Here is a 17,905-nt window from a genome sequence, read left to right on the forward strand (position 1 = left end):
TTTTGGTATATAGGGTATCATCCCAATTTGGTATTATATTCAGAAAAGTGGTGATCTGATGAAGGATCCATAAGTAATCGAGGGAACTCCTCAAAACTTATAGGGAAACATATGGTGACTTCGGTTTCGTGAGAAGTATTCTAAGCATATGCTACCAACAAGTAAGATTTTGCACCGAGATATACCTGGTATACCGTGGTTCGGAAGGTGCTGAGAGAATTCCTGATTCTTTATAGATACAAGTTTGGGAGTTTCGGCGTTGTTTTAAGAACAGAAAGCATATGCTACTATGCAAATTACATTCTTCATCATCATCATCATCATCATCACTACCATATTATACCATTTCATAGTCTTTTAGATCGAGACTCGAGTTTGTCAAGCGATAATTAAAAAAAATCTATATCTACCTAATATTATAAACCTGAAGAGTATGTTTGCTTGAACGCGTCAATCTCAGAAACTACAGGTCCGATTTAAAAACTTATCTCAGTGTTATATAGATCATTTATCGAGTAAGACTCATCATTTATCGAGAAGGTTATATTATATTATTACTTTAAGACTAATACGACAGAAGAAACTCAGGAAAATGTGGGAAAAACGGGGGAAATATTTTTTATGGGAAAATGTACCTACGGATTCTGTAAAATTTCTAATTTACGCGGGCGAAGCCGCGCGGGACGTCTAATATATATATATATATATATATATATATATATATATATATATATATATATATATATATATATATATATATATATATTTGAATTTGAATATTGGAATCTTGGAATCGGCTCCAACGATTTTCATTAAATTTAGTATATAGGGGGTTTCGGGGGTGTAAATCGATCTAGCTAGGAATCACTTTTAAAAAATGTCATTTTATTCGTGTTTTATCCAATACCGAGCAAAGCTCGGTCGAATAGCTAGTGCTAGTAATATGTAATGATGTTTTTGGACGCTTGATAAAAAAGTCCGCACTCAGAGAGATTGCATGATTAATTGATTAGTTAACTTTAATAATTTTATTTACTTAACTTTAATTTAATGAAGATGTACAGAATTTCTTCTTACATTTTTACTGCTACAGCTAGATACTTTACTAGTTCCAATTCCGGTCACGCGCCAACTCATCCTTGTATTGTAGCCCCAATTATTTTTTCATCGGGTTGCCAAAAATGTCCGGAATCCCTTCATCACCGTTCTATGTCCATCATAAGGCCACAGTATAAGTAACATACAGTTATAGACTTTCTCGCTATTTCCAATGTTATATAATAAAAATAATGCTTTATTTTAGGCAATAAAATACAGCCCATATGAATTGTTAGTAGATTAGTAACAGTTTTTCCTTAACTTTTCTATATTATACGAGTCTCGTAACACCTGAATCAGCGCATGCATTCAGAACTGTGATTTCAGAGCATACCTTTAAGTAGCAAATTAATAGAATCACGCGTGTAAAATTTGTCTCTGTATTGAACAAGAATAAGCAAAAACATCCATTAGCCTGATTTCTGATAACTTTGATAAGTAAAACAAAATTTTATCATACGATGTCATACGCGTCGAACTTGTCACTGTTTTGAATGAATTTGATTTGAACGACCCGGCTGAGTTACTCTACTGTATGAATATTGTAGGCTGAACTGTGACTTGTCACATTCACGTACACGTGGGGGTATTTTTATAATAATAATAATGTACTTCACAATCTAATATCATATGAAAAATTCTCATAACACTGTGTTTCTTTCTAAACTCCTTCGAAATTGCTACACCGAATATTTATATTATTTTTTTGTGCTCATCGGTCTGAGAATCGGCCAACATCATTTCATACCCGAAATAATGTTGTAAAGTGCAGAATAATAATATTATTAACTTAATAATGAAATTAAAATGTAATTTCATGTTGTCAGCAATATTATAAAAGAAGAAATACTGAAAACATATACAATACTGAAAGTAAGTCAGTAAAGAAGTAAAGTATGATACGTAGAACGTTTCAAATTGTAGTTAAAGTTTCGCGTTGCAAAGTAAAGGTAGTATCTATACAAATCGGATACAATATCACACAGTCAAGGTAAATAAATCTACTGGTTCAATCGATTGTTATTTGAATCCTGCATGATTGCTAGGAAATGATATACCCAACAGGATTTCACTTGGATAATACGTACGAACGTACGTACGTACATACGTACGTAAAGACTAAAGACGTAGACGTAGTACGCACGTATATTATATTCTAGTCTAGTATATTTTGTGTTAATAATATAGGTACTATAGTCTAGATATTTACCGCGAATTTTTCCGGGTAAAATAAAATGCCACAGAAATCAGGAATAAAAAGTACACTAAATGTCCCTTTTTGTGGTTTACCAAATATTTGCTCCATTCAGTAGACTTATTTTGATGAAAAACTCTAGAACAGTTCACTCATGAATACAATAATATTATGATGCCGTACTAAAGAGAAATATTGATTATTATTTGATTTGAAGAATAATAAGGTGATTTATGAAGGCTAAGTATTAATTATAATAACAAAGAAAATAAAATATAAAAACAAAACGCTTATTACAAATGCTTTAAACTAATAAGCTTAAAATAAGAAGAGATAATATCATATTTTACTTCATTAAGCCGTAGCAGATCTGTATATTTCTGACACAAATTAAGATATTATTAATCAGCTTTTGTGTCAGAAATGTACAGATTTAAGTTGTTACAAACATAAGATTTAAACTGTATAGGGACGTTTTTCTCACAATAATAAGAGCGTTTTCAAAAGTGGCTTGACTGAAGCAGATAAAATATATTGTATTATTAAACAGAATATAGAAAATTACTAGAAATGTGTATATAAAACATTCTACAATTTATATGAAAGTTTCTTTAGTACGAGATGTATATAATATCATTCCCACTTTATAAACAGCTCCACTAAAAGTCCTAAAGACGTAAACATACGTAAATTAGACGTGCGTTTGATGTATCGTCGGGACTCGGGCCGCGAGACCGCGAGAACTCAGTCGCCAGCCGCGCTCGAGCCGTCACGCCGTGCCGCACCCAAAATCGATAACTCCGTAAACTTGCCAAAACTCAACTCATATCGAAAAAAAAAATTCACCACCTACCGAAAAAATTCCCAAAATTATGGGGGTAAATAAGAAACAATTTCGCGCCATTTTGAATTTTACGTAAAAACTCCCCGAAGGTCGCGGAGTTGGCAAGAGCGGTGGTGACGTGTCGGCGAGATTTGTCGTGTGGCGGCGAATGGGAGATGTCGGCGTTATGGATTACCAATGCGTGGTCGTGTACACCGTCATCAACATCGCACCACCGCGGCTGTCGGCGCAGGCGTCGATGTCGAATGGATGCGTCGACTGGATCAAAAACAAAATCAAAAGGTTAGTGCGCAACAAGTATTATAATGATTATTATTAACCTTACAGAGTGGTTGGTCAGTATAATAATTTAAAAAAAAAACGAAAAATATATCTTCACTGTTACAATAAAATTAAAAATTCGATATAGCGTAGAATTGTAATTATATACGCCGTAGATTATTACAATCTGAATTTTCTTTTAAATAGTTTAATAACTTCAGTGCTTGGCGATTTCTTCTAAATATATTTTTCACTGTAATTTTATATCACATCGATCTAGCTAGGAATCATTTGTATAAAATGTCATTTTCATCGAATACCGAGCAAAGCTCGGTCAAATAGCTAGTTATTATTATATAAACAATTATTTACATAATATGGATCGTAATTTTAAAGTAGAAAATAAAAATTATTGTTTCAGATACTTTTTTCCGTATATTTATCTAATAAAAATAACATCGTATAAAATATTTTATCATTTTTGGAACTCTATTTTTTGCCTACAATACCGTGTTCAATGTTTTTCTACGTTGCATTTTATGTTCGCATTTGAAAAATTCTTTCATAAATATTTTGAAAGCACGGGATGTTCCCGCACCAATGTGCTACAAGTTGATTTGCGGTGACTTGCATGTGCATTTATTATATTACTTCAATGTTTTTCACTAAGACAGCAGCATCAGCACAGACAGTTTTATTCGATGTTTGACAACATTTTTGTGTTCTGATATGTGCAATTTGATTACACTGTATGTGCTGTGACGGATTATTTACTGTGTGTCCTAGTAGCGCTCTTTGCGGACCTCTGAATTTTGCGTAATATAATAAAAGTCATTGTTATGACAAACCTATCAATAATTAATTATCTAATATCTTTAAACGAGCAATTCTTGTATATATATAATTGGAATCTCGGAATCGGCTCCAACGATTTTCATGAAATTTAGTATAAAGAGGGTTTCGGGGGCGATAAATCGATCTAGCTAGGAATCATTTTCAGAAAATGTCATTCTATTCGTGTTTTATCGAATACCGAGAAAAGCTCGGTCAAATAGCTAGTTATTATTGACTAGACGTTCCGCGCGTCTTCGCCCGCGTAAATTAGTTATTCCACAGACAAATTAGTCCACAAAAAACATAGCCTATGACCCTTCACGTGGTCTACTTCTTGTCTGTGCCAAATAACAGAAAAATTATTGCTCCAGTAGTTCGTGAGATAAGCCCTTTCAAATAATTTCCCCTCTTTTTTCACATTTTCCTCTATTTCTCCGCTTCTTTTAGTTTTAGCGTGATAAAATATAGCCTATAGCCTTTCTCGATAAATTGGCTATCTAACACTGAAATAATTTTTCTAATTGGACCAGTATTTCTTGAGATTAGCGCGTTCAAATAGACCCTTCCAAATGATTTTCCCCCGTTTTTTCCACATTTTCCTCTATTTTGTCGCTCCTATTAGTCTTCGCGTGATAAAAATATATAGCCTTTAAGCCTTCCTCGATAAATGAGCTATCTAACACTTAAGAATTTTTCAAATCGGACCAGTAGTTCCTGAGATAAGCGCGTTCAAACAAACAAACTCTTCCGCTTTATAATATTAGTATACATAGATTTTGCATTTTTTCAGACTATCCATAATAATATTACATAAATGCGAAAGTTTGCCTGTCTGTCTGTAATCTCTGAACGCTGAACGCTAAACCGATTGCGCTGACATTTGGTATGGAGCACTTTGCGTCCCGAGTAAGGGTAAAGGATACTTTTTATCACGGAAATATTTATGTTTTCCATGCGAAAAACTAATTTTGGGCGTCATCTAGTATAATAATAATATTTCGATGACTAGCTATAATATTATAGCTGTGCTAGTATGACGTATAATATTCAGTGGGAAAAAATATTAAAATATAGTCAATTTAAATGGAACAGTAATAATTTAATAATAGCTCACTTCCCTCCAATTTCAACTGCTATTTCCAACACGCAATTGTCGTTTATGGTTTTTTTTTTGCTGAAGGCAGGTCAAGTAGCCCTGATGTCACTGCGACCCTTGAGGATCTATTGTGACTCCTTCGCATTAGAGTACCGTCCCCAACCCAATGCTGCTCATAAATTGAACGATGTGGTTGGGGTTGGTGCCACGAATTTCCTCGGTGGATGTGTATTCGTAGCAACGAAGGTGTCTGTTCCTGCTCTGTAGTAGAGCAGGGCAGTCAAGGAGAAGGTGTATATATATAGGAATCAATTAAGGAATCTTAATTGATTCCTACTCATGGTGAGCACTATTCCTGACAGTTTCTTGTTGAAACCAGAAATTAGTGCCTTAGAGTGTTCAAGGCCAGGGGTCTCAACCCATTGCTTCCTGCTCAGTTTGCGAACCCATTCCTCGAGCTATGGTTATCTAAATGTTTGATATTATGTCACTACATCTAGACTTTAATTATTATTACGTTTACCAATAAATTATTATTACGTTTGTTGCTAAGCCATTATTTATTTTAAATAAACCCTTGAAACATAAATAATACGGAGAGCAAAAAAAAAAGAACCTTCTTTTAAATCTTAACCTATCCTAGAGAGTTTTTCAACAAAATATATAATATTAGTTTATTCCAGTTCTTGAAATCAACTTTACCTGTACCGAATTTTGCATTTCTTCATGCAGGTCTTGCTGATTTCTCCTCAGCATATTAATTATAATTTGTATAGGTATTTAAATATTTACTAATAGTTATTAAGTGCGTGTGTTTGACGTTGTAATCCATATATTTAGTAAATATTTCATCAATAAGAAGCTTCGTTGAATGTGAGCTAAGCTAGATAGCTTAGCTCACATTCAACGCTTAACTTAGCTCACATTCACCTACCTATATTTAAAAATTTGAAAATATTTTTGGTTTTCAAAATTTGCATTTTCAATTATTTTTTCCAAAATTTGCTTACCAGTTTTACTTTTCCACTAATATAAGGTGAAGCCACGGAAAAAAGCTTTATTAAAGTAAATTGCTATATTCGAGTAACCTACATAATATATAATTCTTAGATATAAATCTAGCGCAATGAAGTAAGCTTCACTATAATAGTAATAATGTAGGCACGCTTGTTTTGCTCACCAAATAAAATACGGAATTCAGACTGTAACAAAACAAATAGTTTCCCTTTTGAGTGAATAATGAAATATTGTAACTATATTTTTGACGTGGGAGAGCCATGCTTCGGCACGAATGGGCCGGCGCGACCGGAGAAATACCACGGGCTCGAGTGAGTGAATTTACCGGAGGCCCAATCCCCTACCCTATTCCCTTCCCTACCCTCTTCTATTTCCTTCCCTACCCTCCCCTATTCCCTTACCTACCCTCCCCTATTACCCTATTCCCTCTTAAAAGACCGGCAATGCACTTGCAGCTCTTCTGATGCTGCGAGTGTCCATGGGCGACGGAAGTTGCTTTCCATCAGGTGACCCGTTTGCTCGTTTGCCACCTTATTTCGGAAATAAAAATGGAATAATATATTATTATGAAATGGAACAACATCGATTATTAAATAAATCAATAACTAACATAACTCTGTGATAAAAAAAAATGATTTTCATGAAAAACAAACATTTGAATTAATCCTAAATAATCCATGGAATACATTCGATGGACATTCATAAAATCTAAAACTGTTTTCGTGACTCAAAAAGCAGAGCTAAAAATAAAATTGCAATATGAATTAAAATCAACGCATGCATGCACTACGTGCTTTAATATGAGCGTATTATAATATTATTACAACCACTTTTGTATCTTAACTTGTTAATTAAACCAGATTTTAAAAATAAATTGAGATTGAATTCTTAATATTACGATTTTGGTGTTTGAATAATTGTAATACAGTACTTACTTACTATTTTTAATTTTTGTTACATAAATTAAGTGACAGCTCCTAACAGCCAAAACATCTGATTATGACGACGTCGATAGCAGATTACAAGATTAAAAAAAAAATAATTAAGTGACAGATCTACGTTATTTGTCAAGTCAATATAATTCGTGAATGGTGATCTGTTGGAGTCGTTTTGAGTAGACTACAAGACTTGATTGAGAAAAAGAACAATTATTTTATATTATATATTTTTTTGGCAAAACGTCATATAAGGTGGGGATGAGGTTAAGTTACAGCCAGGGGCCGTACCACGAAACCGTTTTGTTTTGAGACTCAAACAATCGTACGAGAATGCCGCGTCCTACTCTAACAAACGAGAAATGACGTTGTTAGAGCAGGACGCAGCATTCTCACTCGATTGTTTGAGTCTCAAAACGGTTTCGTAGTAGGCCCACAGGCCACAGCCCACAAGGTGCGCGGTGCATTGCGTTGTTTAAGGGTTGATTCAGACCGCAACGCGACGCGTAGATGCATTTCTAAATTAGTATGGATTTGACAGATTCGCAAGACGTCTGACGCAATTGAAATCTGTCAAATCCATACAAATTTACTATTTAGAAATACATCTACGCGTCGGGTTGCGGTCTGAATCAACCCTTACATACAAAATAACCAAGGCGTTCACACGGCGCGCTGCGTCGTGACAGCAGCGCGCACGGCGCAACGCACACATGACGGACAGCTCAGCCCCTGAGACGAAGCGGGAGGGGGTGTTGACGTTAAGACTGCTTCGTGATAACGCTGCGATGACGCAGCGTCAGTGTGGCCGGCTATGCGTGAAACGGCAGCGCTGCGTCGACGCAACGCCCGTGTGGACAGCCTCTTATAGGAGGAGTTGCCAGGGGATGTCAAAAAAATCATCAGAAACGTCTCACGCTTGTCATTATGAACCTAGCTATAGATTTTGCCCGCACAAAGGTCTTCTGATCTTCCCAACATCTGCCACTGACAGTGACAGCTAAAGATTATTATCTTAGGACCATTTGCATCAATCTGAGTCAAAGATAACCCTGGGTTAAATGTTATTTCTCTCGTTCCTCGTATTTATGAAAAGAAAGGCATGATTTAACACAGGGTTATCTTTAACTAAGATTGGTGCTAGTGGACCGCAGTGATTTATTGGTTTAGAAACGAGCTCTAACTAAAACTATTAGTCATAGTTACTGGAGGATTAGTACAGTAACTACGTACTATAAGTACGACGTCTAGCAACTTGTGTACTATTTACTTGTACGTAGGTTTTAGTCTCTAGTGGAAAATTACTAGAATTCGTATGGCATCAAGTTAGAACTTGCCTCAACGATGTATAATTGATACCATAATACCTATTAATAAATACGGGAAAGTCAAAATGACGACGAACCGTCTTACACAGGCCGATCTGATTGAAAACACGGGAATATCAGAAACGATTCCAGTCTGATCAGCCTGCGATCAATTCGACCGGAACGATCGATGAGCACCATAACATAATATACCATAGCATAACGCAAAGCCAAATCAAATAAAATCCTAAGGAGCTGTTTCACCACTTTCTGATAATTTTCTGATAGGCTATCAACAACTTATCTGACAGTTACTCCATACTACATATTTCAAATAAGTTGTGGATAGCCTATCCGGAACTTATAAGAGAGTGGTGAAACCATAGATAAAGTATGATTTCTCAATGGGTGAAACAGGTCCTTAATATCATAAAATAAAAGCTTTTTTTATGATAATATAATTTTAATTTTCATTAACAATGGAAATGGCCGGATTATAAGACTCTATTATGATTTTATAGACAGGAGTAATATATAAAGAACAATGGGGCTATTTGATACTAAAGGCTCATCACTCATCAGTCATCAGACTTAAAAGTTTATCTTTTTGTTTTGTTATTGTAATTATATCTTCTTTTATCATCTAATGAGTATTTTTATCTATAAAAAGAAAGTATAAAAGTACTATCTATCCCCATATCGTCTGCCTCCTTTTGTTAAAACTTAAGTTTCACCAAGAATTAATAATTAGAATTTAGATTGTTTGTTTGCATTGCATGGACTCAAAATTTGTAGACGGATTTTAACAAACTATTATCCAGATATAGACATTGGAGAATGGCATTTCTCGTAATGACAAAATATAAAATTCCTCTGTTTTAATTTGGACTATTACGGGCATTTTCACCACTTCCTGATAAGTGGCGTATAGGCTATACACAACTTATCTAACAGATACGCCATACCCTATCTGTCAGATAGCTTATCCTTAGTCTTTTTTAATTGTTCCATATGGTAAAACAACGACATTAAATAATATTTCACTATTATACACAAAATATTACCCTTACTTGTACTATTATCTATTCTGTGCCTTCATTTAAAACGTTATCCCCTTAGGATCCTAGAATATTATAAAACGACGTCATATTTTAATATTAAACGGTGCCGAGTATTAGCCCGACCAGGGATTAAGTGAAGATTATTAAATAACACCAGTCTGCTACGTCTTTCTCGTTAAAATGTGAACATTAAAATATATTGTATCTATATCTTCAGTAAAACTATAATATTAATGAATTTTATGAATTATTCTATTTTACAGATTCTGCGTGCTAAAAAGCCGAAATGAGGAATATTTAATAATGATTAAAATTAAATTTTATGAAGAGTTTGACAGATAGGATTTACGTCAAAATATTAATTTAATTGCAGTTAAGTAGTTAATATTCATATGTGAGTGAGAGAGAGAAGAATTTCTAGTAAAGCTTGATTTCTTTGCCGTGGTAAATAATTGTAGAGATCTGTTTTTAGGGTCCAGGAATAAAATTTATAATTTCACTCTGTCCGTCTAGAGAGAGGAATGGATATGATATTACCGTTAGAATGCAGAATACGTTTACGTGCACATTACCTAGGTAATCTGCAGGTAAAATTTTAAAATTAAAAAGGCTTATTATTGCACTTTACCTAGTTAGTTTGCATTCTCTTCCTTCGTAAAATTCCTAAAAACTTTGACTTAAGCTTGTCAACCTAGGACTGTCGTTGTTTTGATTGGTTTAAGTTGATAGTTGATACGATCTGTTATATTTTATTAGTGCAATAACATATTTATTATTTTTACTTAAAAAATAACAAATGTATTCCTTCGTTTATGTCCAAAAAAAAATATTAAATAATTCGACTCTACAACTAAATAATATGTTTAATTCAAACAAGAATCCGTTTTATCTTATATCTTTAAACGAGCAATTCTTGTATATTATATATTTATAAATGGAATCACGGAATCGGCTCCAACGATTTTCATGAAATTTAGTATATAGGGGGTTTCGGGGGCGATAAATCGATCTAGCTATATTTTTAGAAAATGTCATTTTATTCGTGTTTTATCGAATACCGAGCGAAGCTCGGTCAAATAGCTAATGTAATTTAAAGATAATAAACTTTTTGCACTTTAACTGGCGCGTCCAGTTAATCTGCACACAACATTGTTAATCTGCAGTCAAACTGGTTTACGCAATACGCATTAACGGTAACATATGCTACCATGGAGACACAAACCAATGGGAATCACCTAGTCACAAATCGAGTCAAAGTTCTGTACTCAAAGTAAAAGTTTCAGTCTTAGGCAACAGAGCCCTAAAAAGCAATAAAATTACTTGGAGCTGAGTAAACATTAAACAACAGTCCCAGAGCTTCGGAGTTTAGGGTCCCTATTCTCGTATCTCAGTATGATTTTCAGTTTACAGATGCTTCACAGCTATTTCACCGCTTATAGATGAACGGCACTAATTGTCGACGGCAGCATACAAGTGTCATTCGTCTGTAAGAAGACTTATGCGACAGACTGTAAACCGACCATTAGAAACTCTGATGGCCGTTTTAAATAATTCCAATGCAGTTATCCAATGCAACGCTAGATAACTATTGAATTGTAAACGGGCACTGGAATAATAAAAAATGTTTTACTTCTGAATAAATTTGAAACAATTATTTTCAGAACGTCCTATATGTTGCCTACCACCGGTTTCCTAACCTTAATAACCCGGCGAGAAGAACCGGCATAAGGAACTCGCGAATGTATCAATTAGACTTAAATAGTAATGTTTATCGTACTTAATAGAATCAACCTCTTAATTAATATCTTAGTAAATTCCAGTTAGCGGTAAAAGCGGTTTATTAATTGGCCTAGGTTCGAAAATCGTTAATGCATTATTTATTAATCTTGTCTTTGGTTATCCCATGCGTGAATAGGACTTCTCGAAATTCGAAATTCGAGAATAAACCCCTAACTTCATATTGCCTGAGTAAATATACATATACATCTATAAAATTAAAACATCGGCCAAGTCCAAGTCGGACTCACGCACGAAGTGTTCAGTATCACTATAGGGCAAAATAGGCAAAATATGAATTATGTTTTACCGTCTGTCCGTCCTAACGTACGTCTGTCTGTCTGTATTTTTGTCTGCTACCTCTTCACGACCAAACCGCTGAACCGGTTTAGCTGAAATTTAGTAAGGACTTTCTTCTTTTATCCCGGAAAAATGCACGGTTTTCTCGATAAACGAATTTTGGCGTAAAGGAGTTGCGGGCGTCATCTGGTTTTAATATAAATAATAGTACAATAGGCCGTATGTCCAAAATCAATACCTATCAGAGCATATTTTATTTTTGTAAAACACCAACAATTTCTGAAATAGCAACCAGACAGCCATGTTACATGTAGACCTACATTTGTCGTAAATAACCGGCTACATTTGGGAAAACGCGATATTGGGCTTTCCATTTAAGCGATTATAACGCCCGATGCACACAAATTTTAACGTAGCTCAAAATATATTTGTTCCGTTTTTTATACTGGAAGAATACATTCGGTAAAACAAAGTTCTTTTACAAATTGGTAATGATAGTGGAATTAGAAACGATGCAGCCATGGCAGCAGGTGTCAAAAATATTTAAAAAAAACTGCTATCAAGCAGGAAAATTTGAATATAATTATAGTTTTAATTTGCAAGATTCTTGTTTAAATTTAGTGTTTTCAGGGGTAAAACTGGGTAAAACTAATTTCAATTCAACTGGTTCATACCAGTTCATATTTCTTTTTATATACATTTCACTTCATACTTCCATTCCGGAGTCAGGGCTCGTTTTATGCTTTGGTTTTACAATTTCCTTATAGTTATTGGCTATTTTGTATCATTTTTCGTTTTTTTCATTTATTGTGTTGTCCATTTACAGTTCAATACTTATGTACTAATTTTCGATCACAATTATTATTATTGTAATTTTGTCGTACCAGTTCATACTAGATCATACCAGATCGGAACAATACATGTACGGCGTAAAGCTATTCGCTTGGGGATTAAACGCTCAAATGAACAGTCCAAGCGGATATTATGCTCTTACGTTGATAGGTAGGTCGATTAGTCGATAGCGATTGGACTGGCTGCAACTGGCAATTTCGAACGATTGTTAACTAAATCTGTGCCTGTGTCAAGACTTAATTGACGGAACTAATTCTCAACTCTCGTATAATGTTGCTTCACTCTATCTCACTCGCAGGCATAGGTGCAAATGAAACAACAGAGGGCTTATTTTGAGTTTTTGATACTTTTCACCGTGAGCATTTTAATTGTAAACTCTGATTTGCATTGAAATAAAACAGCCCCCCTAGTATCAAAAGTTATTACTTAAATTGACTTACAATAAATAATATTATCGTTTTATAATTATTACTCTAGCTGTAAGTTTACCTAAATAAATAAAATAATAATAATAAAATAATAATAATCCTATTTTTTTACTTACATTACTTCAAAATTGACCTAAAAAAATTCAAACGCCAAATAATATACGTAGTTATTGTCGATCTATTGGCGTGTGTTTCAAATAAACGTAATTTGTGAATACTAGGGAGATACTGAATGTATGCTTAAATTTAAATAATATTCAAGCATTCATTTATAATTTTTTGTAAGTCGGTCTAGATATTGAGTATAAAATAGGTCGACGACAAGCCATCAAAATTGGAAATCACCTATTTATGTTCACCCTTTGGTCGAAATTTGACCTTAGTTTCAACGACATAAGGACTACTACCTATATTTTGTAAAAAAAAATCGGCCAAGTGCGAGTCGGACTCGCGCACGAAGGGTTCCGTACCATTATAGAGCAAAATTAGGCCAAAAATTGTGTTTTTTGTATGGGAGCCCCCTTAATTTTTTATTTTATTTTAATATTATTATTAAATATTAAAGTACACATATAACTAACGACTTTGAGGAAAGTTCAAGTACCTACCTGTTGCCATTATTGATATAGAGCAAAAAAGGCCAAAAAATCTCGTTTATTGTATGGGTATGTATTGTATACATAATCTGTGAAAAATTATTTTCTCTAGCTATTACCGTTTTTGAGTTACAGCCTTCAGACAGATAGACAGACGGACAGACAGACACTGAATTCTCAGTAATAGGGTCTCGTTTTTACCCTTTGGGTACGGAACCCTAAAAATATAACTATTGTCTCTGGGACTCAGCTGATCTCAGACTGGTCGTGTAAGTGTTGTCTAATAGTATCTTAGATTCAATAAAAAATAATCGGCCAAGTCCGAGTCGGACTCGCACACGAAGGGTTCCGTACCGTTATAGAAAAAAAAGGGTTTCTTATATCTCCCCCCTTAATTATTTATTTTATTTCAATTTCATTATTAAATAATAAAGTCAAAATATATTATTAAATATTTTGTAAAAATTTCAAGTGCCTGTCTATTGCTATTATGTAAAACGAGCAAAAAAAGCCAAAAAAATCACGTTTGTTGTACGGGAGCCCCCTTAAATATTAATTTTATTTTGTTTTCAGTATTTGTTGTTGTAGCGACAATCAGTGAAAATTTCAGAAGTCTAGCTATAGCGGTTCTTGAGACACAGCCTGGAGACAGACAGACAGACGGACGGACAGACGGACAAACAGACGGACAGACAGACGGACAGACAGACGGCCAGACAGACGGACAGACAGACGGACAAACATCGAAGTCTCAGTAACAGGGTCCCGTTTTTATCCTTTGGGTACGGAACCCTAAAAACTAATCCATTTTCAATTTGTCACCTGGCCTTATTGTCAACAGAGTTCAAACATAAATAAAAAAGTTTAATTCGTATGTATAGGCTTGTTACTCAAAAATCTGTCATTTTTCCTAGTGTGTGTGTTGTAGTGTGTGTAACGTTTTATTTGTTAAAAAAAGTATGATAAAAGCATAATTTCAAAATAATATTAGCTCGATGCACTCCTTCACCATATAAACTAAAACTGTGCAAAATTTCATTCACCTACGTTTCCCCACCTAAGTTAGAAAATAATTATTATTTGAAAAATTATAAGCTTTATGTTTTACTATTAAAATCAAAAATGAAACCTTATCTTAAAAAAATAGGATAGTTTTCAGCCTTGCCACGCAAAAAGCGGTTTGGGAAATCCAGTCATATGTGCTAAAAGCGCCCTCTGCGCCGACCTCTGAATATTATAAATATTCCATAATATTGTTTTCTAAGGGCTAAATCCGTAGCATAGTATAATAGCTGATATTATATGTTTTGAAACCTACAGATGTAATGTGGGTGTAGCGGTAGGCGGGCTCTCGTTTGGCCCGCCTTATAGATTCTGATTCTGTACATGAACTATTTTACAATAAAGCTAGCTGACCCGGCAAACGTTGTATTGTCATATAAATAATTTTAGTATCAACATAGAAAGTAGATAAAAGCCTTATTCTCAGTCCTAACGAATGTACATAACATTAAAATTGGTTGAGCCGTTTTGGAAGAGTTCGCGCACAAACACTGTGACAGGAGAATTTTATATATTAGACTAGCTGACCCGGCAAACGTTGTTTTACTATATGAAATATTTCTAGTACATAATATCAATATAAAAACCAGCCAAGTGCGTGTCGGGGCACGCGCAATATAGGGTTCCGTTATAGTACCGCAATTTTTTTATTGGTCCATGACGGAACATTTATAACGTGTTTTACACTACGAACAACATCATATCAGTTACGTTCAAAGGGATTTGAACGAAAAATTACATTATACTTCGCCAAATACATTTTTTTAGTTGATCGACTATTATACTTAAAAACTTATAAAGTCTTCTTAGGCGTAATAATTTTCCTTTTGAATTCAGCATATTTCCTACTCTCGTGAATTTTTTCACATTTCTAGAAGCAGCCGTTTAGCTGGTAGAAGGGGGGACACTGGACTCTAACGATTTTTTCCACTTTAAAACTTCATATTTCACAAATAGATCCCTAAATCGGAAAATGATTTATCAATACTCGTAATATGTTTTAAAAAACCCATCCAACGACACCCCACACGGTGGGCGTAAAAAAAAATTCATCCCCGCTTGATGTGCAGGGGAGGTACCTTAATTTTTTTAAGTTGTTATATACCATTTTGTCGGCATAATTAATATGTGGATTCATGCCGAATTACATTTTAGTCATAGGTCCTAGTCTCCGAGCAAAACCGCGGACAGACAGACGGACGGACGGACAGACAGACCGAAACTATAAGGGTTCTTTGTTGACTCCGGAACTCTAAAAATTTGAAAAAACCTGTACTCAGGCCTAACGAATATACATTATACATACAAAATTTCATTAAAATCGATTGAGCCGTTTTGGAGGAGTTCGCGCACAAATACTGTGACACGTGAATTTCATATAAGTATATTAGAATATATAGTAGAAATAGAAGATATTATTTTTTCTCCTTAAATATATAAACCCTATCAGTTACAGAAGAGGATAGTTTCTTGTTGTTTTTAAGCATTTTGTATTTTATAAATAAGAAAGAGTTATCTGCTGAATTCCTAAAATACTTGACCCGATTTCATGGAATAGATAGATCACAGGACATAAATACACACTTTCAGCATACTACTATCATAGAGAAAGTAAAAATATAAATTAATGAAAAAAAACTTACAACAATAAATACAAGAAAAAAAAGTACTTGTTTATTGTAAACTTGATGACGCCCGCAACTTTGTTGGGCTACAACTCGTTTATCGCATGGGAACCGTACATTTTTTCCGGGAAAAAAGTATCCTATGTCCTTAACCGGAACTCAAAGTATCTCCATTCTTTTCAGCGAAATCGGTCAAGCGGTTTGGGCGTGAAGAGGAAACAGACAGACATATACACTTTCGCACTTATTATTTTCACCTTTAGTAAGGAATAAAAGTACCTACTTAGTGATATAATAACTGTTTGTTGATTTCCCACAATGAGTCTAAAGCCACAAGCCAATTGGCAAATATGACGAAATATTCGAGTAAAATCTAAACTCGGAATCAACCATTGTTCGGATTTTAATTGAGTTTGAAGTGCGTCATGTCGTTTGCACGCGTTTAATGGTTTTCATACTACGTAACTTTCCTCGTACCATTATCGGTAAACCACAGAGAAAGTCAATAGTTCCTGATTCGATTTGTTCAACTAAGTGGGTTTAATACAAATAAACCGGCCCACTGCGTGTCGGGTCACGCGCTATAGGGTTCCGTAGTACCGATAGTTTTTGATATTTTTTTATATGATCAATGAATGTACCATCGAGGAAGTTGATTCCTATGCAATTGACAGACCAACGTTATTTGGTCGAATATGTCAATTCAATGTTAATTGTGATCTGTCAGCTATGTTTGACGTAACGCAACCAAACTACTTAGGTCCCCGATTTGCTTAAGAATCAACTTCTCTGATAGTACATTTATAACGTGTTTACACTACTAACAACATCATCTCAGTTACTTTCAAAGGAATTTGAACTACATACTTCGCTGAATACATTTTTTTTAGTTGATAGATAATAATATATAGAGTAGAGAAATAGTTGAGGTTTAGCCGAATTCGGAAAAAGGCACTATTAGATAGAAAAATCAATTCTTATTAGTTCATATTATAAGGATGCTATTATTGTTTTTACCTGTGAAGTCGGTTTTAATTTTTTGTTAAAAATAATTATAATTATACTTAATGAGCACGGAAAAATACGCGTTAAGTAGCTATTATTTTAATATTCTACGTCTTCGTATGACAATATATAGTATAATATTTTTTTTTAATCCTTAATGAAACTGGATTTAATTTCTTTACTGCGACAGATAAATAATAAAGCGTCTGCAGTGACATACATTCTCGTCACGTTCAAGATGTGAGAACAAATAGTCTCTAGTTTTTATTTATTTTGCACCGTACACTCAAGAAATATAGAATTGCAGTGTATTCTTAACTGCAATTTATTTTGTAGCATCACCTTTTATTTTTGAAGGATAAGTGAACATAGCCGAAAACCATTGACTCTTTTCCAGAGGTTTTCAAAAGCGTATTGTTAAAAAAAATCTACCAGGAACCACTGCACAGCACCCATTTAAAAAGAAATTCGACCGGTTCGGATCGACCGGCTACCTTATCACGTAAAAATAGCGATCAACAATCCACTAGCAATAATCGCGCGAGTGATTGCTGGGTGTCATGAGTGTCACAAACAATGGTGTCATGTATAGTGATCGATTGCAATCATATTG

General features: G+C 34.3%; 1 protein-coding gene across 1 annotated transcript in view; it reads left to right on the forward strand.

Annotated features, from left to right (window-relative positions):
- The first annotated feature begins 3,024 nt into the window (after nucleotides 1-3,024).
- Nucleotides 3,025-17,905, forward strand: part of LOC121738649 (UDP-N-acetylglucosamine--peptide N-acetylglucosaminyltransferase 110 kDa subunit-like) — a 40,256-nt gene continuing 25,375 nt past the window's right edge. The window contains exon 1 of the mRNA XM_042130851.1: nucleotides 3,025-3,419. Coding sequence (XP_041986785.1) covers nucleotides 3,286-3,419 — 134 coding nt within the window. The 5' untranslated portion in view covers nucleotides 3,025-3,285. The remainder of the gene's footprint in view (nucleotides 3,420-17,905) is intronic.

This window comes from Aricia agestis, chromosome Z, assembly GCF_905147365.1.
Source record: "Aricia agestis chromosome Z, ilAriAges1.1, whole genome shotgun sequence".
NCBI classification, from domain to species: Eukaryota; Metazoa; Arthropoda; class Insecta; order Lepidoptera; family Lycaenidae; genus Aricia; species Aricia agestis.